The sequence below is a fragment of the Onychomys torridus genome, chromosome 1 (genome assembly GCF_903995425.1).
Source record: "Onychomys torridus chromosome 1, mOncTor1.1, whole genome shotgun sequence".
In the NCBI taxonomy this organism is placed as follows: domain Eukaryota; kingdom Metazoa; phylum Chordata; class Mammalia; order Rodentia; family Cricetidae; genus Onychomys; species Onychomys torridus.
In genome coordinates, this window is record NC_050443.1 from 11496066 (window position 1) to 11523343 (window position 27278).

General features: G+C 45.5%; 1 protein-coding gene across 1 annotated transcript; it reads right to left on the reverse strand.

Moving 5' to 3' along the window:
- Positions 1-10786: 10786 nt before the first annotated feature.
- LOC118588076 (cytochrome P450 2B1-like) lies at positions 10787-25904 on the reverse strand. The gene is made up of 7 exons (XM_036194413.1): positions 25734-25904; positions 17567-17729; positions 17271-17420; positions 15216-15376; positions 14302-14478; positions 13716-13857; positions 10787-10965 (listed from the first exon to the last, which is right to left on the reverse strand). Exons 1-7 carry the CDS (start codon positions 25902-25904, stop codon positions 10787-10789), a joined length of 1143 nt encoding a protein of 380 aa, XP_036050306.1.
- Positions 25905-27278: the final 1374 nt, after the last annotated feature.

A 27278-nucleotide genomic window follows, 5' to 3' on the forward strand; every position in this document is an offset into this window, starting at 1 on the left:
TGTCCTTGAACTCGGAGATCACCTGCCTCTGCCTCCCTAGTGTTGGAATTAAAGGTGTGCACCACTGCCATCTGGCTTCTTCATGGAAACTCTTGTCTCCAGGCTGCTCACGAGATGGCAGAATGGTAAAGTAAGAACTCTGTCTCGGCAGTGTGTGGCTGAACAGACCTCTCTAATCCTCAGTCAAAACAGACTAAAGAGGCAGCAAGGGACACCCTTGGACCTTCAGACAGCTAGACTGCCCTGGTGCAAGCGATGGCAGGTTATCCTGGACAGGGGTCTGTGAGCGGAGCATCCTTGGTGGTATATACACACACAGGGATGGCTGAAAAAAGTTCCCCAGCACTCCCACTGTGACCATAAGCTCAAAGCAACACTAAATAAGCTGGTCCAGTGATACCCTTGAGATAATGACTGCAAGAGAGTAACCCAATTCCAGCCAATCTCCTGGCCAGATCCATTCAGCGTTCCACTGTGATACCGTGGCAAAGCAGGTGTGCCCAGCTCCTGGCAAAGCCGCCACTCCTTGCATCCCTGTCGCTGTCCCCACGCCATGCAGCATCTCCTTGAGCAGGGAAGACAGTCCTTCGCTAGGAGACAGCAGAACAAGCATCACAGTGACAGTTAGAAAGACCCAGTTTCGGGGTTATCAGGGACACATGTAGCCCAGGCTTGCCTCAGACTCGATGTGTGAGGATAGCCTTGGCTTGATTGTTATGCCCATGGCTCTAGGGAAAGGCAGATGTTATCATCCACGAACAGATAGGAGGTTTCCATGGAACCTGATGGAAGCAACTGCAGTTTGGGTTTGTTTGTTTTTTAACACTCTTTGGGCCACCACCCCCCCAGCTCCCAAATAAAAAACATGGAGACTTATTCTACTTATAAATGCCTGGCCTTAGCTTGGCTTGTTTTTAGTCAGCTTTTCTTAATTTAAATCATCCATCTATTTTTTGCCCTGGGCTTTTACCTTTCTCTATTCTCTATGTCTTTCTTTCCTTCTTACTCCGTGGCTGGCTGTGTAGCTGGGTGGCTGGCCCCTGGCGTCCTCCTCCTCCTTTCTCACTCTCCCCTTCTTCTTTCTTTCTCTTCTGCCTGGCAGCCCGTCTACCCTCTCTCCTGGCTTGCTATTGGCGTTCAGCTTTTTATTAGACCAATCAGGTGTTTTAGACAGGCACAATAACACAGCTTCACAGAGTTAAACAAATGAAACATAAAAGAATGCAACACATCTTTGCATCATTAAACAGATATTCCACAGCATAAACAAATGTAACACATCTTAAATAATATTCCACACCAGGCAACAGGGAGATTCTAGAACAGAAAGCTTATTAAAAATGCTTCTGAGTCCGACATGGTGCGTACACGATTCAGGGGTTAAGTAGGAAGATCATGAATTTGAGACCAGCCTGGGCTTCAGAGTGAGACTCTGCCCAAACAACTACAAAAATTTTCTCAGCACAGCTGAAAAAGTAGCAGGGAACTTGACTATAGTCAATAGAAATAACCCAAACTAAGCCGCGCATGGGGTGCATGCCTGTAATCCCAGTACTTGGAAGGTGGAGCCAAAGGATTAGGAGTTCAGACTTTTTATCAACTACAGAGCAAGTTTGAGGCTAGCTTGGGCTACATGACATCCTGTCTTTTTTTTTTTTTTAAGTGAAACCCAAACAATGTGAAGAAAATAAGCATCGAGAGTAGGATAATGGTGTCTAATATTGGATGGTTGGAAACTCATGGTAGAAAGCAGAGCAAGAACAGGGAAACCAGAAAAACAGAGAAAGAAAGTGTCCGAGGGATAAAGGCCAAGAACTTACAAAACAGTAAAAGAGCTCCCCTAGACTCCATACTCACGCAGGACACAAACAGACATCAGGATGTGGCAACGTGGGCTTTAAGGAAACGGGCCAGGACGGTTGGGAACCCAAGGTACAGAATCTCCACAAGGTCTGGAACTCTCGAGGTACACAATGCATCCAGCCCAGCCTGAACTTGAAGGAGATCCTATCTTTAAAAAAGAAATACCCCACCATCATCTCTGTGAGTTCGAGGCCATCCTGATCTACAGAGTGAGTTCCAGATCCACACTACTGATTCCGTTCCTGAGCAAGGACACAGAACTTGGGTCCTTTGGTCCTTTTACTGGGGCCTCTGAGAAAGTCCTGGATCTATCCAGCCCTCAACAGTATGTCTGAGCACTCTGTGTGCATGAGGTGCCCATGGACTCCAGAAGAGGGCATTGGATCCTCTGGGACTGGAGCTCTTGGCAGGTGTGAGCTACCATGTAGATGCTGGGAACTTAACCCTGCTGGTTCGCTGATGAGCAGCCAGTGCTCTTAAGAATGTTGAGCCATCTCTCCAGCCCTGAAAGAGCTTTGCATACAATGTCCAATCAATTTGTTAAGATTTATTCTCTCTCTCTCTCTCTCTCTCTCTCTTCTCTCTCTCTCTCTTCTGTGTGTGTGTGTCTGTGTGTGTCTGTGTGTGTCTGACTTAGGGATCCCCGCGCCTGTGAAACATTAAACCTTTGGTACCCTTCCGTAACCATGTAAGTTTTTGCCTTACTGTCCTGAATCAAAATTAACGGTCTGACTATACAAAAGTCTGTGTGTCGTTCTGTGTGTTTGACTGAGTCAAAATTAAGGAGGTCCTAGCACGCGCGGAGCAATGCAGATGGTTCACTAGATCCGCGTCCGGAGCTAAAGGGTTGCCATTGATTTGGGATGTATCTCAGCAGGCCCCTTTAGGTCCATAATTTTGTGTTTAATCCAAGAGTAGATAGAAGCCGACATTGCAAATAACCCGGCCCTGTATTATCCGCGTATCTTTGAAAAGTGTACGCAGGACCAAATCCTGTGCTATCTCTTGATGCCATAGGCGCAAAACTGTCAGCCCATTCATGTCCTAGCCAACATCCTGACCTCCCAGGACTTGGTAAATGGTGAATGTCTTACTGTGTTTTGCCGTTTACAAATTATAGTTAACAACCAAATAAAGAAACCATCTTAAAGCTCAGCACCTAAGAAGTAAGCTCATTTACATGTTGTCTCCAAGGTGATTCCAGAGGAGCCTGCTGTCTTTTGTTACTCTTCTCCAGCAACACCCAATAGTCGATCCAATGTGATAGCTCCGGGGTCGCTCACGTCCCCACTCTTCGATATGGTATTGGGGTAGTAACAGATGCCACCTCATCCCACTTCTCAGTGACAACTGAGGACAACCCCCCTATTTCTAGAATTGACTCACGCAACAGTGAGGACGGATCCTTTGTGGAAAGTCGTGCAGCCTTGTGGCAACAAAGCATTTAGGGTTCCAACTTCGTGTTCCCTACGAAAAGTTAAGTCCGCGCTGATCCTCTGCCTTCAGATTTGTTATGTTAAGGTTGGGTGTGCACATAGTAACTCACTAGCATAGTTGCGAACATTTGCCGAAATTCCTGGCCCTTGCTATTGCTAGGGTCTTTTCCTATATACATGTTTTAGTGCCACTTTAATAAGATTAGCGAAAGATGAGATTTTCATGTGGACTATTCAGGGTTAAGGATTGCCCATCTAGTGACGTTGCCTCGCTGACTGTGTGGTGACTCCAGCGAAGCCATATTCTACTTAAGAGTGCATTGACCCATCTATTCATAAACCTCTCTAGCAAGAGCGAAGGTGATCGAGTGCGTATCATCGATCAAGTGTTTGGCCTCGTAAGAGAGAGAATACTGGCCTATAACACATAACCGACAATATCTCCGTGAAAGGACAAGGGATGAAGAAGGTATCGCAGGATCTCTCATGCTTTCTACTGAGGGAACTATTGATAGAAGTTGAATGGCTCGAGAAGAGATCGAAAGGTTAAGAATCTCTAAACCTGAAAATCAAATTACACATAGATACCACCACTTATATTGTCCAGAGAAGCATGCGATCAACAGGTTGCCTGAGAAACCAGACCATCTGGCCCAGAATAAACATTCAGTTGTAGAGATCTGCGCGTGCCTCTGTGAAAAAAATTTCTATACAGCTGGCCGAAGGGACTGGGTACAAATAGGCCATTGCGAGGCCAATGTGTCTGATTACATCTTTTGTGTATAATTTTTCAGTCAATACCTTCGCGAAGGGCGCAGTTGACCCAGAAGAGGGTCCGGTGCATCATAGCCGATCCAACTGAGTAATGGATGTGGTATCTCCCTCTCTTTACACCTAATTCTATTTAATAAAGATGGGAAGTGTTTTCCTCTTAGTAAGAGAAGCTTGGTTTCTCACATGATTGCAGCTCTCCAAGGGTTAAAAACTATTTGCGATATCATAAACAAGAGATGATTTGATCCTTTCTTTCTGCCGGCTGAATGTCCAAGTTTACAGTCCGTAACTCCAGCTCCAGGTACCTGAACACCGCTCTTCCGCGCCCTTCAAGGGTAGATGTTTGCTAACCTGGCACTGCACATGCACACAGAATACGAAACAAACAGAAAATAGAGAGCCAAGAGATGGACCTATCCTAGGTCTAAAAAAGAATGAATGGGTGGTAGAATACAAGGGGTTCTAGAACCCAATAACGTAGCCTGAGTTTCTAGTTAATCCCTGTCTCTACAAAAAACTGTGGCATATCCCTCCATAGCGCAATGAAAAACGTTTCAGATAACCTGAAGCTGCAACTTAGAGCAGTTCTGAGGAGTTAATGTAGGTTATTCTACGCAGCCATCTTTCTGTAAGTGTCCTTGGATTTGGTGGGCACCAACAATTTTTGAGGTCTAGGTTCTTTAGGGAAGGAGAGTGAATATTTAAAGGAGTGAGAGATTGGTGCCCTTAGTGAGACAGGAACTAGCTGTCTCTATGTTCGGGCAAGAGGCGTGTTTAACCGAAAAAGTTGCTGACAAACAGGAGTTGGTGGCACTGTGAGTAGTGTGAGTATATTTGTGTGTGTTGAAACTTCAAAGGTGTTGTCTGTCTTCATGGGAATACTTTAAAAAATCCTGTAGGTGCCTGTACGTTTCTTAGCAGTTTTGTGTGTGCCTTTGTGTGTTTAGTTTAGCTGAAGTAAGTTGAATCGCGTGTTGTGTTTGTGTGAATGGTGTGTGTGTTGGTGTGGCGCGGACGCACGCAGACGCACACATCATGTTAGTGTGTGTGAGAGCTCTCTTCCGAGGTGCCACCAAAGCCTCCCGTGGTCCCATGAACCCACGAAATATAAAATAATGCAGTACACGGACACTTATATCATTTAAACTGGCTTGGCCATTAGCTCAGGGAATTGGACAACTTATTCCTCAATATTATAGCTTGTTCTAGCGCTTACTCTTAGTTATCAACTAATATAATAGACCTCCTATTCCTCTCCTGACCTCTATACTTGTTTAGTGCTCACGTGGTGCTCTGACGTGAGGCTGTTCGTTTACCCGTTAGTACCGTAACATCCTTAGTTCAAACTTGGGGCCTAAAAAGCAGGCTGAAGCAGTTCTATGTTCCGCGTCATAACCTTCCTTGTTAACACGAACAAGTCTCTTTTTAAAACATGAGCTCCCTTGGAATAATCCCCTAAATGTCCTTCCGCCTACGCGTGAACATATCTTTCACCTTCCTGGGCTACCTGGACCAATCAGTGTCATCTCTAAGTTTAAATAATAACTATCCCTAAAAATCTCGACGACAAAAACCAATAGTTGACCTAACAGAAACATCCCACATCACAACGATGCATGTTTGCGCACAAGTGCGTATAAGCACATCGGTGTGAAAGAAGATCAGTCAGGCTGTATTTAACAATTTGGATTTAAGGGCTATTCATTTAACAAAATAAAAAATGCTGCCACACACATTGGGTTCCAATGAACTGCCTGAGCTCAGGTCGCTGCAGGCAGATTGGTTGGGCACGAGCCTTCACCTGCCGGGCCATCTTGCTGGCCAGAACCAGTATCCTCAGTCGTCTAAGTACGTTTCTGCTACCCTGAGCTCGTAGGATTGAGCAAGCAATGGTTAAATGTGGAGGTTCTTCTGTTTGCTCCATTATATAGCAGCGAGGGCCTTGGTAAAAACAGGTGGTGGTAAATCTTCGTACAAGCGGCGAGCTAAAAATATCCCCTGGGTATTGATCCCTAAGTAAAAGATATTTACGCTGTGTATGTAAGCAATATTCCAGAACCTATAGCTTATTTGTCCTTGAATAATATTTCTACAAATAGGTTGTAAAGTGTAGTTGGTGAACAAATATTTGGATATTAGCAGCAATTGGATGAAAGTCCTGAATTCCAAAGGGAAAATATGTCCCTTAAAAAACATATATCTTGGTAGCACTAAATGAAAAGCTCAGGGTTCCTAATTTATACGTGCGTTACCCGCGTGTTTGCTTCCCAATTAATGGTGTGTGTGTGAGTAGTATGATGTAAGAGGCCGTTCAGCTCAGAAAGGGCCTTTTCCAGTTATTGGTATAGCCTTAAGGATTGTTTGGTGTTCGTGTGTGCTTGTTGTGGAAACCTCCAGTAAGCAGTCCTATGTAGGGAAGAGGGAATGTTCCCTGTGCCCGCACGTGCCCGTGTACAGTGTATTCACTTCCAGAAAGGCCCTTTTAATACCTTTTCCTGAAGTTAATGTGTGGTGGTGTGTGTTGTGTGTCTTGTGAAGAGAGGGAGTGAGGTGTAGTGAAGGAGGTCTTTTCTCGGTCCATAAGTCCACAGATCAGGACCAATATTGCTCATCTCGCACTTTCTCATAAAACGACAAGGGCCCTTTATTCCAGTAAAGCTTCCAGACCCAACACAGAGTTTCAAATACACAGGAAAGGCTTGTTTTTTATATAGTTTTTAGAACAAAAGAGGCGTGTTCATTGGTCCATTGCAGTCTGCGTTCCCTTATTATCCTGAGTGTCTTGGTAATTTATCTTGCCACTTCTAAAGGTCCAGGTATGCTATCAAATCTCTAGGCTTTAACTTTGTATCAGAGGTCCCTGACGAAACTCATGGCTTGTGGCTTACCAATACCTTACATCTTTCTTGTCATGGCGGAAGCTGGCAGCATCTCTCCACCCCAGCCTTCCACCTCCCAGAATTCTCTTCTCTCTTGTCCTGCCTATATTTCCTGCCTGGCCACTGGCCAATCAGAATTTTATTTACACAGAGCGATATCCACAGAACGAGACACGATGGCTTAAAGTGTTTATATGGTTGTCATGCGAGCAGAATGGGGACCCAGTTGAGCTCAGTGTTCACCACGTGTCAGGTGATTGTGAGAGGAACCTCGACCTATTACCATGGTGTAAAGGAATCACGCAAGTTACCTTAGCCCAGCTGCAACTTGGGGTTAAAAACCTGATTTGCTAAAAACAAGAGACTTCTTATCTCATCCCTGTAGCCAGTCAACCCTCTCCAAGGCTGCCATGAAGCATCCCTACCTGAGGGAAGATTTCGTAGTTACAAGTGGGGGCTCTTACTCAGCCCTGAGCCATCACTCCCTAAAGGCCCCGTCTACTGTGGGAATTCATCGTCTACGGTTGGCATAACTAATGCCATTCTGAGAGAACCAAACACCACCTCAGCCCGCTCACTGGTTGAGAGAGGAGATCTAGGCAGGGGCTCTCCAAACAACTGAAATGAAAAGCCGAGGGATCTCCCAATGTGCCTCTCTCTTCGACTGGGGGCGATTCTATCAGGGGCTCCACCACTGAGCCACACCCCAGCCCCGTCACTGGGGATTCTAGAGCAGGGGCGTGTAACTATACCCAAACTGTTAGCCCACACCCCAGTCTAAAGCCTATCGAGCTGTTTGGACCTCCCTAGGACAGGGGGCTCTCCGACCACTTGAGCCATGCGTTTCCTCATGGCGGCTGGAAAGCATGGCGAAGCAAGTGCTTTTGGGCGAGTGGCAAATGAAAAGTGATGTCTCCTGACCAAACTATCGATGAATTGTTTCATACAGGAGCTACTATACGTAAAAGACTGTGTGTTCCCCTGATCTATGTAGCTTGTAAATGGAACCTCTGAGTCCGGAGAGCTCCCTCAAAACCTGAACAATAGCTTGCCTCCTCCAACACACAGGGCCAAGCCTGGCCATAGTTCCTTTAATGCCCTTTCTACGAATCCACTCCCTCGAATAATGTAAATGCCACCGTCTTGTTGGCTTCTGGGCGCCCATACCAGCGTAGCTCTCAACCCAGTTGACATTAGTAAGATATCGACAAACCTGCCACACACCCACAACACTGGGATCAGGCATCTAGGAGTACCATCAGCAACCCCAATCGCCAAACGCTCACCACCAGTTCACACAGTGCCCTTCCTTCCGAGCCATTATGGGTTGGCCCACTCTCCTGTGATACCATAACGCTTACTGGGGCGAACTATGTGGACAACTAATTCATTTTACGGGCCAACAATTGAGAGTGTTGAGGAATGTATCGCCGTATATATCGGTAGACTCTCAGAGGTTGAGAGCACTGGCTGTTCTTTCAGAGGTTCTTGTTTTGTTTTGCTTTGCTTTTTTGTTTGTTTTGTTTTGTTTTTCGAGACAGGGTTTCTCTGATGTGTGAGCCTGTTTTCCGCCATGGGAACTAATTCCGCGGATCGTCGACCGATACGGCTGTAAGTAGATCTCAGGCTGTGCACAATCAGAAACGAACTGCAGGAGATCCCTCGTCCTGCTGGCTGCCCTCCTAGCGCCGAGTGGCGTTGGGTTAACCTTAAAAGACGTGCCGCCACCACCGCCAAAAAGGCTTCGTGGTGCCAAGGAGATCCTGAGGGAGCTATCAAAATGTCCCATAGCAATTCCCATCAAATATATGGGATGGCGTCAAACAACGCATAATCCCTAATGAAGAGTGTCTGGATTGCCCTTTTCTGGGCGACTAAAAGCAGGGACACAACCACATTGTAAACATAAGCAGATTGCCAAAATTACTTTAATTTTTAAGTTACATTATCATTAAAAATATAAATAGCATCTTATTTTTAGAAAAAAGAAAACAGAATTGTATATTTGGTGTATCGCTTTATATCAAGATGCTTAGATGTTAAATAAAAAACTATTCTAGTCCACGAGAGCCTATCATCCAATGCAAATCATGTGTTATTACCTGTCCTGAGGTAGGTTTGAACTTAACCTTAACCGGCCGAAGAAGTCCTATGTTCAATGAGAGAAGTTTAACAGAGGGGTAAGAACTAATTATACGTTAGCCCTAGGCGTAACATACACAAATAGAAACACGTGTTGGAGCTCTTAGTTTGTTGAAGCCAAAAGATTGTGGAATGGTCTGATTTTTACCTTCTTATGTGCTCTTCACAAAAGACTACTCTGCGTGTAAGCATAATTATTGTATCGAGTTTGGATATATATTTGCGGTGTGAAAGCAGAGGAGATTTCCAGAGCTAGTTTCTCGCGCTCAGTATTGACTTTCTGTCCTTGTAGTATACACGGTAGTGTATGCAGCTGTCCGAGAATAATTAAATATCGAGTGACAGGGAACAGGAGAGACAGCTAATCTGAACCTGCAGGTGAATGATGCTTGCAGCAGCCTACGGAGCCCTCCTCTAATAAGAAAGGAAAACTTAACCACTGCTTTTAAAATGATTCTGCAGGGTTCACCAAGCCAGTGAGGACTTTAGAAACCAGAAACAAGGTCGGAATCACTGAAGCTCCAAGAGATAAAAGTTCTTAAGTACTTGCAAGCAAAGTTACACACTTCAATATTCTCTGGGCGATGGACAACTTAATGTTCAGGTAACTGACAAAATACGTTAAAGGTTTCTAAGACTTTATAGTTCTTATATTGTACATGGTTTGGATATACAGCATTCCTTCTTGCAATTGTTATTTGATTCAGTGAACTATTATGATATAAATTTTTCATCAGCTACTTAGAGAACCAGAGATAAGCAGGACATAAAAACTAAGGTAAACTAATAACCGTGTAGTTGTGTAATGCTGTTGAGGAAATCCATTCCAGTGGTCCCGTGTGGTTCCAGCAGCTGTGGCTTCCTTTGTAAAGCTAGGTGTGAAATGAAAGGTCACGGAGTGATTGTAGGAATGTGAGTAGAACACTTCATCTGTTTTCCGTTAATCCCGGAAGCGAGCTTCGTTGTGCCGTTCTTGTAGTTCATCCAGAACCCTGTGTCTCCCTTTGAGAGTTTCTGAACTCTCATCAGGACCGATCGCCTGGAGCCTGTGGTGCTTGTTCGTCAGTGAATGGTCCTAGGCTCTCACCATGTCTGTTAACTCAGTTTGTCTGAGAATGAGGCAGTGTGTTGTTAAGGGCTCAGATAACCTGTGCCATCTCAAATACCATATGAACACAGTCTTACACTTTGAAATGACCTTCCCTGTGCCTGTATGCTACCACATAGGTGTGTTGCCACTGGTCCTGTTGCTGGCTCTGACCAGATTCTCCCCTTTCTTCACAGGTCTCCCCGGTTGACTCTCTACACTATGAAACCTATAGTGGGCCACCACGATGCTCTCCTGGTTGCCCCTAGGAGAGATGAGGAGAACTTGGCTTTGGAGTGTGGAACAAACTGACTGAGCACTCGGTAGCCCCCGCCTTCTCCTGGAGAGCCACAACACAATGAACAAACTGACTTCCATAACAACAGGTCATGCTTAGGACCGCCGAGTGTGTGCATTATTCCTTCCAAGTGATGAGTCCCTGAAATCATCAAAAACTTGTGAGTATTCCTCACTCTGGGAAGTGATGTTCAATGTGTTAGTCCCTCACTGCCAGACCACACCACATTAGGGTTAGTTTCAGGGTGAATCATTTAGAGAATGAACCAGAAGTTATGTTGGGCAGACTATTTACACTCAGACAATCCTCACAAGCTGTAACGCGTTATGCTTTCTCCACAGCCACTCTGGCTGTTGTCTACTTGTTCTCTAAAAATTAGTGGTTTGGGTACTATCACTAAAAAAAAAGTTTCCGTGTTTTCTAAACTTATATTGAATAATTTTTCTCGTTGAATTAATATTGATATCTCTGTTTTCTTAATTTTTTCTGTGTGTTCAGCCTTGTGTTACATTTGGGAAGCATTTGGAATAGCTTTTCACATTCCATCAGTTCAGGGAAGGTTTTCTAATTCTCGGGGCTCAGCAAACATATACCCCCTCAGATTCTCCACCATTGGGACCTCAGTCCACTTTTTTGGTTCGTCTGCCCTTAGTTTTGCCATTAGAAGATTCGATTTTTGCTATTTCTACTGTATGAAGCCTCTCTCTCTCTAGTCTTAATAAATTACAAACCTAAGAGGGAATCGGAGACTCTATGATGGATAAGAAAACAAAATCTTGAAACATTTTTGAGCCTGAGATTTCTGCTCTAAAATTGCTTGGCTCCCTGAATAAAATATTTTCTTGTTTAAGTCTGTTCCATTTGTGTCCCATTGGCAATGACTCAGAGTTGTCACCCGTGTAGGATTAAAATGGTAATTCCCGTTGGTTAGTGTCTCGATCCCACATCTTGACTGGTTTCATCAGTCACAGTGAGCTGAAGGTTGTGGGTAAGCTATAATCTGTTAACTCTAGCTCTTTAAGTCTCGAATCAGATATTTATGTTTTAACCAGGATCATTGAGGGCTGGGATCCTGTTTGCAGTCCTAATAAAATCCTATCTAAAGGTAAATTATAAATTTTACACATTGCAAGAGCATAGTTAGTCTCTAAGCTACAGTGTCAGCCCATATTGTGATATTGAATTACTTGTTGGTTATTATATGTTCATGTAGGCACTGCAGCTGAATAATACGGGTTCCCATCTCCTCTGAAAACCCTTTGTGACACTTTTTGTATGGGTTGGGGGGTAGACCTATAAAATTTAATCATAGTAGATGAGTGAATCAGTAGGACCACGCCCTCATTATTAATAATTTTCACTATAGTGTTATGTATCCCTTGGGCTATTATGTACGCAACATGTCCTTACATGTTTAAGCGCATGCAATGCCAGAAGCATTAGAAGCTTAAGCTACTGAGGGATATACTCGTCGGCCTTTTCTTCATTACCCAGAGAAAGTGTGCTCGATCTTGCAGTGCTGAGTATTGTGTTTGTGACTCTGGACAGGATGGGGAATACTCAACAGATCGTCATCGTGAGAAAACTCTTAGGAGGTTGCTACCATCTCTAAAGAATTCCAAATTTGTTTACTTGGTAGTCTCAACTGATTGGGAAATATATTTTGTTGAGAGCAGACAAAAAGCCTCCAGGCGGTTTTCATGCATTTTTTATGTTTATATCATATCCTAAGCATTTGAAAATGCCCCTACTTCAGTCCTTCATACATTTCACTTCACCTAATTGCAGTCTGATAGAATTGAGCAAGAAACTGCACGTAAATGTGGTTCTTGTTGGCTTAGTTTTCCCACATCACTCGCTTGCTATGTAAATACCGTTGGTTTCAAGTTTCTACTAAAATTATTCCGTGTTAATGAGGCTGGTTTTGTGAACAAATGTCTCCTGCCTTTTGGGCTTTCACCCTTATGGATGTAGGCCTGAGTGTAGGTTAGGTGCAGGAACATAGGATATGTCATCATGGGGACCAGAGATTGGATAGTAACTCCTGAGGCAGACAGGAAAGCCTGTGGCAGCCCATCTGGAGAGCCCCACTCACTTACTGGTGTGGGCCTATGTTGGTGATGTGGCTTTGCCATCAGTGGATCCCTGTTGTCCTAACTGTTTCCATCTCCAGCCTGGTCTACAGAGCTAGTCCAGGACAGGCTCCAAAGCTACAGAGAAACCCTGTCTTGAAAAACCAAACCAAACCAAAAAAATAAAATTAAATTAATGGATAAACTAATTAATACATGAACAGATTCATGAGTTAATGAAATGAGTAGACTGAACACTGGACTAAGTATTCAATTTGTAAGTCAACAGGTGACTCAATAAGAGGATAAATGGAAGAATGGATAGACAGATGAAAGATGAACTCAAAGGCCAGTTAATGAAAGGATTAAGGAATGAAACTTTTGATAGAAGGATAGATGAGTTTATGTATAATCAATAACAAATACTTTATTCAGTTCTACTGATCAAAGGGAAACTAAGCTGATGAATTAAAATAAATGAATGAAATGGCCAGTTGGGTGAGTAAAAAAATCAGTAACTACACACTAAAAACTAGACAGTAAATTGATATATGGTTGAATGGGTGGGTACTCTGTGTGTGTGTGTGTGTGTGTGTGTGTGTGTGTGTGTGTGTGTGTGTAAGTGTTTATAGGTGGGTAGATAGAAAGATGGTTGAGTAAATAGGTGTTTAGATAGGTAGATGCTTAGATAAATGGGAAAATGAATGAAAGGAAAGATGGATGACAGATAAGTTGGTGGGTGAACAAACAGAATGAGTAGATGGATGAAGAGGTGCATGGATAAAAACATGAATAGTTGGATGTAAAGAGAAAGATAGAAGGAAGGAAAGAAGGTTGGATGGATGGATGGGTGGGTGGGTGGGTGGATGGGTAGATAGATGGGTGGATGATGTATGGATGGGTGGATGTATGGATGGGTGGATGGATGGGTGGGTGGACGGATGGGTGGGTGGATGGATCAACCTTAAAGTGAAAGGAGAAATATAGGGAAAATGGGCCAGCTGAGTGTTCATTTGCTCAATACTCACAGCCCTGCCCTAGTTTAGAAGTAGACTAAAGCCTCCAGAGCTCTAGACATAAGAGACCCATGTTTCTCTCATCCACACAAACCTCCACAGACAAAAGCAACCTAGGTGATCCCCCAACTGGCAGACTGTGGCGCACCTGCAACATGGGGGTATTTGAGCATGAGCAGGAAGCCATATCGGAGTGTGGTGCTGCTGGTCTCAGTGCCAGCAAAGAAGAGAGACAGCAAGGAGGTCATGAGGTTCTCGTGATGGAACTCCATGTGTTGGTTGGACTTCTCCTGGTTCCAGATGGGAGAGAGAAAGGAGGGTCAGGAGTTACTGGGTCCTTACAGGAAGATGCTCACACATCCTGGGAACTGTCCTTCTGTCTCACACTATATGGACCACATGGCATTTCTCAATCCTCAACAATGTCCCTTGCTCTCTGTTCTGTCTTCTCTCTTGACTTTGTTCTCTGGTATTTATCACGTTTTGTCTCCCAGGCTCTCTCTTCCTCTGAGGTCTTTTCTGCTTTTTGTCCCTTGCCCTGTGTTTTTTCCACAGCCTTCTTCCTCCCTATTTCATTTCCTCCTCCCTTTCTCTAGTCTTCAATTTCTAGATTCTTCTGCATCTCCTCCACTCCACTTCCTGTCTCTCCTCCCCATCCTCTGCCTCCTCTTCCTCTGCTCACATCCTCAGCCTTCACTCTCACCCATCACTTCTCTCATGCATGCAGGACTTACCTTCTCCATGCGTAGAAGGTAGGTATCGATGAAGTCCCTTGGATTGCTGGGGTCCAAGGTTGCCCTGTGCTTCTCCACACTCTGGCCAATGTAGTCGAGGATTTCCTGCAGGTTTCTGGAGATTTGTCTGTGGACACCAGGAAAGTATTTCAGGAAACCAGAGAAAAGCTCAAAAACCTGCAGGAAAAAAGGTCAGGTGGTCACCTGGAGGTAACAGGACTCAAGAAGCAGGCTGTGTTCCTAGGTCCCGATATTTCACAAGGATCTGCCCTCTCTCCTTCCATTCTCTCTCCTCCCCTCCCCCACTCCTTTGCTCATCTTCTCTTTCCTTCATTTCCCCTCTCATACACATACACACACAGCATGCACTCAGCCTGTTTCTCTTGAGTCTTTCTCCAGCACTTGTATTATATTCTCTCTCTCTCTCTCTCTCTCTCTCTCTCTCTCTCTCTCTCTCTCTCTCTCTCTCCTATGCCATCATTTTGTTTTTGTTTTTGTCAATCAGGGTCTCATGTCTTTCAGACTCTCCTCAAACTTAATATTTATCCAGTGATGGCCTTGAACTCTGATCTCCCCTGTATTGGGATTGCACTTATGTACCACCATACTAGGCTTACCTTGTGCTAGGGATGAACCCCAGGATTCACACATGATAGGTAAGTCCTCTACCCTCTTAGCTACAGCCACAGCCCCATGTCATCATTTTCTCATGTCTGGATGACTCAGTATTTCTGCATTAGGGTTTCTCCACCCTACTTAACAACTGACCCCCATCCTCACCCTCAGGCCTCAGGCTCCTTGTCTCTCCATGTTGTCTCTGCCTTTCTTCCTGCCCTAAGACACTCCCTTCTTCACCCACAAAGAAGCCTCTTCTTTCCTCTGCCCTGGATGCTCCTCTCTTCCCATACACTGACCTGGCTGGAGAATGAGCTGATGAGAGAGAAGGACCTATAGATCAGGTCCAGCAAGCGCAGGAATTGGCGGTCTTTGTAGTCAAAGCGCTCTCCAAAGACAATGGAGCAGATGATGTTAGATGTGATGCACTGGAAGAGGAAGGTGGGGTCCAGAAGGGCTCCTGGAGAATGAGGATGCAGTTCAGGAGACATGGCATCAAGACATGGCATCAGAGGAACATTAGGCTTTGGCCCAATCTCTGTAAACCCATCCCCACCACTCACTACTCAATACCAGCTGCTGCTATCCCATTTACACATAAGATGCAACAGGTCCTGCACTCAGGATTGCATACAGGATTTTATTTAATTTCCTCTCAAAATTATACACAAGATGCAATGCTATTAGTATACACAGACATGGTTGCTAACTTTACCAAGGTAACACAGCTCCTCATGACTGGGACCAGGATCAGACACAGAGAGCTGAGAAGAAGAGCGTGTGTAGCGTAGTCTCCACTGTGCACCTCCTCCCAGGAAAACATTCTGATTCTGAGCCCATAGCTGACTCCCACTGGCAGGAATGGTGCAGAGAATGGTTGTGGGGTTGCCTGTGTGGACTTAGAAGTCTCATGTTTGAGTCTTCCCCCATTCCTTCTCTGATTCTAGGCTCTGTGGTGTTCCAAGAAGCATCAACACCCAGTGCTTGCTTCCTTTACTTCCAGGTTTCTTCATGGGCCCTCATGGTAGGAAGGATGTTGTCATCCCAGCATTATTGGGCTGTTGTTGCCCCTGTCTCTTGGTCTGGCCTGTCTGTTGTCTCTGATTCCTCTGCAGATCTTTCCCTGGTGCTTGCCAGCCTTTATTTGTCTCTGATTTCCTGTCTAAATGTCTCTCAGCATTTCTGTCTTTCTCTTTTCCCTCCCTCTACCTACTTTCCTCCCCCCTCTATTCCCCTCACTCCTGCTCCCCTGTATTTTCTCTTCTGTGTGGTCCCTCAAGCTCCATCTCAGCTTCCCAGTCTCTGTCACTCTGCTTTCTCCTTCGTAGTCTCTTGAATTCCTTCTGTTCCCTTTCAGTCTCTGTGTGGACCTCTCAGAGTCTCCTGAGAAATCTTAAAAGAGATGACAAACACCAACATAGAGGAATGTGGTGCTAAAAACAGACTAGGACACCAGGATGCCCCTGTTGTGAAGTTTCTATAAGTACCCAGAAGTGCCTATGGCTGCCACAAAGTAAAACACCCCATCTTTGCTCACCGCCCCACTCATCAGGACATCCTCAAGGAAAGAACAAAGTTCCCTGCTTCTAACACCTGCCTTGGACATAGACCATGTTTTGAGACTGGTTAATGTGATCAAGACGCCCTTGAATGCTGTATAAAGTCAAGGGTGACCTCCAACCTCAAGCTCCTGCCTCCACCTCAGGTATACCAAGATGATCAGCATGTGGCACCATGCCAATATTATGGTGTCAGGGATCCTGCTGGGAACTGTGTGTGTGCCAGGCAAGCCCAGCATGCCTGAGCTGCACCCACCATGTCAACCACGTTTTCCCTTTGAGAAAGATTTCATGATGTAGGCAAACTGGCTTTGAATTTATGACCCTCCTGTCTCAGCCCCCTGAGTATTGGAATGACAAGCTTGTGCCATCACACCAGACTGACACATATTCTTAATCAATTTCCCTGAACATAAGTAGCTTGCATGCAAATCACTCAATCTATGTCTCTGAGTCATTCTTGGACACTGAGCTTTACATCTCTTTCCCTGTCTTTCTGCATTTCTCTCTGTCCCCTACCTCATCCTCTCCCGTGTGTGTGTGTGTGTGTGTGTGTGTGTGTGTGTGTGTGTGTGTGTATTTATGTGTCTGTGTATGTGTGTGTGTATGTCTCTCTGTGTGTCTCTGTGTATGTGTGTGTGTGTGTGTGTCTCTCTCTGTGTGTGTCTGTGTGTGTGTGTGTGTGTGTGTGTGTGTGTATCTTTCTCTGCCCATGGATGTCTCTTCTCTTTCTTTGGCTGTGCACTCAGGTCTCTGTATCACCGTCTTTCTTTATATCCATTCTCCAGGACTCACCCTGGGATTTCCTAAGCTCCTCAACCAGACATTGGGCCTCCTTCTGAATCCGCTCCTCCACACTCCGCTTCCCCATCCCAAAGTCTCTCATGGTGGCCAGAGAGAATCGCCGAAGGGTCTTCCAGCGTTCCCCATTGGCAAAGAACACACCTAAGAAAGTAAGAGAAGCATGGGGGAGTTATAGAGGAAATTCAAGAAACCTTGGTCCTTCCCCCCCTTCCCCTCCCTTCCATCAGATTCTCCTCTCTCTGGGCCCATTCTCCAGCCCACCTCATCCCAAACTTTGAGACTCCTACCATAGTCCTTGAAGACTGGTCTAACCACAGCCACTGTCCCCCGGCCAGAGAAAGCCTCAGCTTGGTCCACCAGCGCCTCCCTTATTGCCTCTGCCCCACACAGCACGACCACCGGCCTCGGTCCCAGGTGCACTGTGAACACATCTCCATATTTTTCTCGAAGCTACCAAGCATAAGGGCACCAGGATTGTTGTTAGTTAGTGCAGATGATGTTCTTATACTGTGAAAACACTTAGATACAGAGTGATGCAGAGGAAGACCTCCTCTGGCCACCTTTGCCTGTCTGAGGACCTAGCAATTTCAGGGTCAATCCACCACCATGGAAGTCTGCAGGGATGCTGGATGATCTGAGCAGTACTGCATTACAGTATGGCTGGGGGTGGGGGGCTCGTACTATCCACTCAGCAGTGGGGAAGTAAATGAGGTGGATCAGGAGTTCAAGATCATCTCTTGCTGCTGTTGAGCTGGAAGCAAGCCTGGGGCTACATGAGACCTTGTCTGAAAAGAATGAACAAGATATAAATATGATGTAGGAAAACTGAGAGTGATGAATTGACATTACAGAGGACTCAGCCGTAAACCTGCTTAGGAAATACCAAGCTGCACAAGGTTTACAAAGCAGTGCTGCCTCTCCTGTGACTCGGTAGTAAGTAGTAAGCTAGCCAGACTTGTTAGAAACTGTAGGAAAATAGTTATACCTTGAACACAATTGTAGTTTAGGCTTCTGAGAATATAGTTCTGCTAATATTTGTTTGTTAAGTTAGTTGTGAATTAGGCTCCAATCCCACATCAAAGAACATGGCTCTACTGGGCAGTTCAAAGGGGATAGCACTGGCTAACAATGACCATTAAGTCCTGGTTCTCTTATCAGAAAGAGTGTAATTCTGCCAGGAGGGCAGGGTGGCCCTGGGTGTGGTGGTTAGAATAAGAATGGCCCCCTACAGGTTCATATATTCAAATGCCTGCTCACCAGGTTGAAAAGATTAGAAGGATTGGGAGGTGTGGCCTTGTTGGAGGAAGTGTGTCACTAGGGGTAGGCTTTGAAGTTTTAAAAGCCCCTGCTGAGCCCAGAGTTTTTCTCTCTGCCCACAGATCAGGATGTGGCTCTCAGCTACTGCTCCAGCACCTGCCATGCCTGCTGTCATGTTCCTGCCATGATGATAAGGAACTAAATGCTTTTTTATAAGAGCTTTCTTGGTCATGGGGTCTCTTCACAGCAACAGAACAATGACTGAGACACAAGCAATGTGATTCAAAAGGAACAACACTGGCCTACTTAAAAATTAATGGTGATAATATCTTTGCTATAAATCTCCATTTATCTGATAGACAGGCCTACAGTTCGTATCTCTGTGTAACTGCTCAAAGTCTGATGGAACCTACAAGATATTTACAGATGACTACACATAAGGATTGCTAGTGCCCTGGATCTGCAGAAGCTGTTGAAATGTCTCTTTGAGGCTAGTTTCTCTAGGATGTTGGCCAGAACCAGATGTGCATTATTAAAGAGCTTTCTTTATTTCTCAATTGTTTGGAGTAAATTCTCACTGGTGAGGGGACAGGGCTTAACCTGCTCCTTCAGCTATAGCTATGGATATAGATACTGATATGGATAGGATATGAATGTGGATATATATTGATATGGCTATAAATACAGATATATATCCTTGTCCATACCCTTCAGTCTGGATAGCTTTGGAATCTCAATAAAGAATGGTGTTTCTTGTAACCCAGCTTCAACCTGTTCAATGCCTTCCAACAACATTCAAGAGAATGGCCCTGACCCACCCACTGGGTACATGGGAGGGGGAAGCGATGATCCCTGGTAGTGGACCTGAATGTGAATCATGACTTCAGAACACACAGTTGGAAAATACCTGACAATGCAACCATCTGGGCATCTACAGGGAATTGATCCCATAAATACCACAACCCTCAAGTGCTGAAAGCCCTTGAAGAGAATGGTACAGTGTTTGCACATAACCCACCTCATCCTCTCATAACCTTTAACTCACTCTAGACTACAATGCAGCTAATAGAAATGAAAGGCTATGAAAATGGTCAATACCTGATGCTATTTATGAAAAGTGCTAAGAAGGGAACTCTATACATGTGTGATTTACATGTGTTCATGTTTTAAGACAAGATCTTAAAACCATATAGACCAGGCTGACCTGGGACTCACTATGTAGTTTAAATTGTCTCAAATTTGTCATTCTCCTGCCTCAGTCTCTGAAGTGCTGGGGTTGCAGAAGTGAGCCACACTTAGCCCCAAATGCATTTCTTCTAAGTATTTTCAATCCACAGCTAGTTGAATCTGTGAGTAGAGAATCAGCCTTTATGGGGGAATCAGCTATAAGTTTTGAAGCTGAATATAAACATACAGAGAAACTTCACCTCCAAGTGCTATACAACAAAATACATACACTTGTTCACCAATTGAATGAACCAGATTATTCTTAGAAGGAATCCTTTATAAAATGGTACATGCAACAGTGGTGAGCCCAGGGAACTTGTGCATGGACACAATAACAATCTGCCTATCAGGTCAATGATAGAAATGATCACACACTTAATGTTGTCATAAAAACAACATCTGCTTACATATGCTGTTATCCTAATGAAGTGTGAACACAGGTAAAGTCAGTACACAGAGTCAGAATAGTGAGATGTAGTAACTATAGGGCAAAGACAGGGACCAATCTTAATGTGAGCTGATCTGCACACTGGTGATAAGAATGTATTCACTTTGAAAATTCGCTGAGGTGTGCTCTTTTAGAGCAGTGGTTCTCAACCTGTGGGTCTCTTTTCACAGATCACCTAAGACCAACAGACAACAAATATTTACATTATGATTCATTACAGTAACAAAATTACAGTTATGAAGTAGCCAAAAAGTAATTTCAAGCTTGGGGGTCACCACAACCTGAGCAACTGTATTAAAGCGTCACAGCATTAGGAAGGTTGATGATCAACTTCAACTATATCATAGCTCGAGAGTTAAAACTGGAGCGGCTGAAGAGATGAGATGGCTCAGGGGTTAAGATCTCATGCAGAGGATTGGGTTCCCAGCACCCACATGGCAGCTCACAGCTAACTTTAACTCTAGTTCTGGAGGACCCAGTGCCTTCTTTTGACTTCTGCAGACACCAGGCACACACACAGTGCACAGACATACGTGCAGGCAAAACACTGTTACACGTGAAATAAAAATAAATCTAAAAGGAATCATTTTTAAGGTATAACTGAAGCTGGAGAGGTAGCTCAGTGGTCTGGAACACTTGCTGTTACAACATGATGACTGGGATTTACTCCCCAGTCCCAAGTTATAAGCTTGGTGTCCTAAGCACACCCGTAGCCCCACCTCCAAAGTGGAAGTGCAGACAGGAGGATGGTGGGGCTTGCTGGTTTCCAGCCTAGCTAAGACAATGCCAGGCCCAGGTTAAGGGAGAGACCCTGCCTCAAAGGAATAGACGGAGAGTGATAAAAGACAACCAATGCCCCATCTGGCCTCCATGTATAGGTGTGTGCATCCACACACAAAGTACACATACACTCAAACAGACTCATCATCATCATCATCATCATCATCATCATCATCATCATCAATTACATTTCTTTCCAAATTCCAGGCAGCCACTTGCAGAACTTCTATCAAGTAGCATTGTAGTGTCTGCACCATGGGACCCACCTCCTCCTCTTCTGAGTCCTGACTCAGAAGATCATGACTCTTCCAAAACTTCCTTTCTAACTCTTCTTCTTTCAGATACCGACCAAAGGCTGGATGTGCTTTCCCTGACACTGTGAGCTGTCCCTCTCTTCTTCTGAAGCTCGCCCACTCATTTTTCACCACATGGGTGCTTACAAATGGCATAGATTCCTCTATTTCTCTCACCCACCTTCCTCTTCCAGCAGCTGCCAAGATGTGCCACTTGCCTGCCCTGATGTTTTTAATCTCAAACTCTGATAAGATTGTCCCTGAGTTCCTCCTGAGGCTGCTCCTAACACCAGTTTCCATGGTAACAGTGGGTTCCCCTGAGGTTCTGATGTGAATAAGATAGGACTCTAAAGAAGTTCCTGTGAGGATAAAACAGGTGGTCGCACTCCAGGACCTTAGCAGGCACACCCAGGCTGTGACTCTAGACACCCCAACAACTATCAAAGCATTTGAAAATAGACCCCACCTCCACCACTCCTGAATCAAGCCTCAGAGGCCACACTTAGACGTTACAGATGTGGTTTATTTTTGGGTGCTGAGAACTGAAACTGGGTTCTCAAAGGAGCAGCCGGTGCTCTTAACTGCTGAGGCAGCTCTCCCCCTCCTCCTCCTCCTCCTCCTCCTCCCCCTCCTCCTCCTCCTCCCCCTCCTCCCCCTCCTCCTCCTCCTCCTCCTCCTCCTCCTCCTCTTCCTCCTGTACCACCACCACCACCCAGGTCCTTCTTATGTCTTCTCATAAATGAGCATTTCTTCCTGGAGCTACATGTGACTGAAACCCATCCAGACACTGATTCTCATGGAATAGCTTTGGAAATGTTCCACCACCAAATTTCAGCCCATCTTCCAAATTATTTTAGAGTCTCCATCCTTAAGAGGAGACTGTTAAGGAGCCTTAAAATCAGTTTAGAATAGACTCCTCCCTCCTCCCACTTTCCTCTTCCCACTTCCCTCCTCCCTCCTCCCTCCTCCCTTTGGTCTTGAGTGGAGACAGGATATTCTTACCTACTCCAAAGATTGACTCCTTCCTTAAGAGTTCATTCAGCTGGGCCCATCAATCACCAGCCAAGAGACAAGCCCTGGAGAAGACTGGTTCACTTAAACCATGATAAGCAGATGGGAGGAATGGTCATACCCTTATTTGAGCCAGTGTGTGTCTCCTTCCCTGACCTGGGTGCGGCCCCTTGCAGGACTTCCATGAGCAGCTTCTCTGGTCCTTACTCAGGACATCATTCCTCTTCCGTAGGAGACCTTGCTGGTCAGAGGTTGTGGTCTATCATGGCCTGGCAGCTCTCTCCGAGCTCAGCAACGTGAACGACTCCCTCCCCAGCAAGACTTCCTGCCCTGTACCCGCCCTTATTTGGAGAAGGTCTCTAGGCCTGGATGCCTGGTTTATCTCCAGTGTACCCCTTGGCATCGTTCCCTGCTAGAGCTCTCCCCCTGCTGCCCATATGGTGATTAGACATTGTGCTGGAGCTTTGTGACAGGAGGGTGCTGTTTAATGCAAATCAGGTGATGCCTCAACTACTGTCTTTACATCCCCTCTCTTTCTGGACTGATGTGGAGCTGTAACACTTACACTGTCTCCCGGAGAGCTCTCAAGCTTTTGCTCATTCACTTCTGCTCCCTCCCCACATCATGGACCACCAGCCAGTGATCCCAAGAGGAAGTAGGAGAACCACACTTCTTTCTTCTTTTTAATCTCTTTTTCTTCTGGGTCTCTACCAAAGGCTGGGTTAGCTTTCCCTGGTGCTCTGTTCTTCCTCTTTCTTTTTCTGATCTATGCTACCCACCAACCTTCTTTCACCAAGTGGCAGCCTATGAACAGCATGGATTTCACTCTTCCTCTTCCTTCATCTTCCTCCTCTGATAGTCGACAAGATTCACAGCGCGCCTGCCTTGGTGTTTCTCTCTCAAATGCTAATAAAATTGTCCTTGAGCTTCAAAGAAAAAAAACTAAAGACTTAGAAAGGCAGTTGAATATTTTTAGTCCAAACGTTGACCGTTACCAGAGCTTGGGTTTGTTTTTCTACTCCTGGCCAACAGGATTTCATCGTATTTAAGACGTCAATCCCCTGGCGGTGGTGGCGCACGCCTTTAATCCCAGCACTCAGGAGGCAGAGGCAGGTGGATCTCTGTGAGTTCGAGGCCAGCCTGGTTTCCAAAGCGAGTTCTAGGAAAGGTGCAAAGCTACACAGAGAAACCCTTGAAAACAAAAACAAAAACAAAAACAAAAAAACAAAACAAAACAAGCAAACAAACAAAAGACATCAATCTGAATAATACACTTGGTAAAAGCCCACACTCACTTCCAACAACACAGCTGCCTGGGAGAGTAAACCTGTTTCTTGAGCCACACGCTTCCAGAGAACATTCCAGATTGCGTGCCAGCAAACCCAAGAAAAACAAGCAGTTTGGAATTGAGCTGGAACTCACTGAGTTGACACTGCCTTTAGCAATTGAATTTGAGTCAGGCTCTGGGCTCATCCACCACATGCTTGAGAGAGCCAAGCTGGTTGCTCCTGGAGTTCTCCCCAGGGCATCACTACCACTTGGAATCCAGAGCTGTCCTCTGAACTGCCCTTTTCTTCCTGCCTGTCCCATGTGCTGTGCCCTAAACATGGTTTAAGTGTCCTCTGTGGGTTCACGTGTTGAATGCTTGGTCCCCAGTGTGGTTGTGTTGAGAGATGGCAGAGTCCTCAGGAGCTGGAGCCTAGTGAGAGGTATTGGGTCTGTGGGGAAGATCCACAGAATAGGTTAATGCTGGTCTCACAGAGAGGGCTGGATTCTTCCAGGGTTGGTTATTATAAAACAATGCCACTCCATGTGGTTAGCCTCTTCTGCATGTGATAGATTCTCTTTTCTCCTCTCCACCATGTTGTGACACACGAGAGGGGTCCCCACCAAAGGCTGGAGAAAGCAAGTTCTTGATCTTGGACTGTCTGTCCATGATTATAAGCTAGATAAACTGCCTGGCTTTTAATTTTCCTTTGAGTGTGTGTGTGTGTGTGTGTGTGTGTGTGTGTGTGTGTGTGTGTCTTTATTGTTCAAAAGGAACCAGACCATCACATCAGAGCTGGTATAGACTCGAATTTCCTGCTGACTGCACAGTTCCTAGACCCTGTGTGTTCATATCATTAACATCACTGTCCCTGCTGGGGAAAGATGCAGCATTTCACACTGTAACAGAATGCTACCACCCCTCACTGTGGGTCTGTGGGCAGTTAGTGCTGCTGGGGAAGGTGCTGATTGCTGTAGTGGTGTAGTCACTAATGGTCCAGGAAATAGGCCCCACCCATGCCCGTGCAGGAGCCAACATCTCAACTTCTCCTCACCAACCTTCCCACCTTCTAGGGAAGGCATTTTTTCTCTTTGTGCTAAGAGAACTCCAAGCAACAAGCCCCTCATAAGCCCACTCTGTCTGACCCTAATTAAACTTGCGGGGGGGGGGGGGGGGGCTAGACACGGAAATGAGGATATCAAAGCAGGGAGAGTCTTGTTCACAAAAAGAAGTGTTTCTGTGGGAGAAAGATGGAGGAGAGAGAGGGAAAGCAGAGCTCAGAAATGACCGAGATCCAGTATATGCAGATGATAAAGTGTCAGAGGATTTTTTAAAACTAAAATAAATGGGATGTTGACTTGAGTTTGCTAACATGTGGGAAGCACGTGTGTAAAACACTCGTGTCAGGGTGTGGTGACACACTTCTCATTCCATTCAAGAGGCTAAGGCAGGAGAATCATGAGTTCGAAGCCAACCTAACAAGCACGGGGAGACCCTGTCTCAAAACATAAAGTAAAATAGCTAAATTTGCCATTGATTGAAGGGGGGGTCTTTTGAAAACCAGGAGGTAGCAAATACAAGGTTCAAGAGGGAGATCTCCACAGCCATGGGGAGGGACAGTGGAGGGGGACACACAATCACTGCTTCAGCTCTCATGGAAGGTGAACTACTAACAAAAAGTGGTAATTAAACATGCAATCCCCAGTGGGAAGCATCGGTGCAGAGACTGGTAAACACAACCCCAGCTGCGGCAATAAACTGATAAACACTCCCCACCTCCTCCTCCTGCCCTGCCTCTCTTCCCCTTTGTCCCTGAACACCTCAAGCTAATCTTTGCTCTCTCTTTTGTTGGCAGGAGCAAAACCTGTTGCTGATGCTCCTGACGTTTTTTTCTTTCTCTTCTGGAACAGACAAGCCCCACAGAGTGAAATTCTACACGCTTACACCTCAATGGCTCTACACCTTTCACGCTCCAAGCACATTCCCTCCACAGGATTCCACCGTACTGAGGATATGCCTGCCCATCATCACCAATCAGCATCTCAGCTTCCACTCAGCAACCTTCCCACCTGAACCTACGGCCTGGAAGGAGTTGATTGATCATCCCTCTGAGTGATCTCCATGGACAAAAGCAAGGACAAGCCCACACAAAGGCCCCATCTAAGTCTCACCTGCATGAAGGAGCTGAGGAGGCCTCCTCTGTCCATCTGCAGGAGGTTTCCCAGGAGGAGCAGCGGACGTGGTCCTGGTGGGAGGTGGCCACGGGCTTTTGGGTGACCCCTGACCAGGAGCAGTACAAAGCCCAGGAGGAGAGCAAGGAGAAGCAGGGCACTGGGCTCCATGGTCCTGGTCTGGCCACTGTGGACTTCACTGCACACTCCAGCAGGACCTTTTATGCTGAGCCTGCCTCTCCACCCAGTTATGCAACTTGAGTTGTTCCCATAATTCCTGCTTGGGCTGCTGGTGACCTGCTCACTCCCTATCCCCTTGCCCCCACTCTAAGATGTTGGCAAGAACACCACGAAACAGATACACAGGACAAAAGGGCATAGGGAGTGATGCATCTCGATTTCTTTCTTTCTTTCTTTCTTTCTTTCTTTCTTTCTTTCTTTCTTTCTTTCTTTCTTTCTTTCTTTCTTTCTTTCTTAAGATTTATTTATTTATTACATATACAGTGTTCTGCCTGTATGTATGCCTTCAGGCCAGAAGAGGGCACCAGATCTCATTACAGATGGCTGTGAGCCACCACATGGTTGCTGGGAATTGAATTCAGGACCTCTGGAAGAATAGTCAGTGCTCTTAACCTCTAAGCCATCTCTCCAGGCCGCATCTCGATTTCTGGGAGTGAGTATACACATGTCAGCTAAGTTCGTCTGTTTATTTATTCAGGCATGGACCTGTGTGTGTGCACTGTATGCTTTTTATAGTGAAAGGTCATTTCTAATATGAATGTGCAGATGTGTGTTTCTGTGGTTGAGTCTAGACGTGCTTGCTAGTCTACTCTTGAGTGTCTGGGGTGTGTTTTGCATTTATAATCTTAAATTGTGGAGGCCTTTCTGTATGTTCTTAGCTTCATATATGAATGTGAGTACATTTAAGTGACAAGAACAGTATCGCATGGACCTGTGTGCATCACTGTGTGTCTATGCTTTCTCCAGCCCGAGTCCCTGAGGGGCTGCAGATGTAATTTCTCCAGAGTCCCACTGTACTCTCTGGCCCATGACAGCCACAGATGGGAGAAAAAGGAGGAGAAGAAAGGAGAGGCAAGAGATTCAGGAGTGGGAAGGCTCTGGAGCAAGGAGGAGAGAGAGGCTGGAACCTGGCAGAGGAGCAGTTGGGGCCTCTGTGTGTCTGAGCTGGCTAGATTTTATGTCAACTTGATACAAGCTAGGGTCATTTGAGAGGAAGGAACTTCAGTTGAGAAAATGTGTTACATGAATTCCAAAAGGTCTTTTAATAAAATAACCTGGAGCCAGATATTGGGGTAAATGCTGAAAGATCAGAGAAACAAAGGAAGAAGCCACAGCCACCTCTTACCTCTAGGACCCCTCAGCCTGAAAAAGCTTTAGTTCCTGTCTCCTCATGCCTTATATACCTTTCTCCACCCAGCCATATCACTTCCTTCTTAGTGCTGCAATTAAAGGCATGTGTGTTTCCTAAGCAAAGGCATGAGATCTCAAGTGCTGGGATTAAAGGTGTGCCACCACTATTGGCTC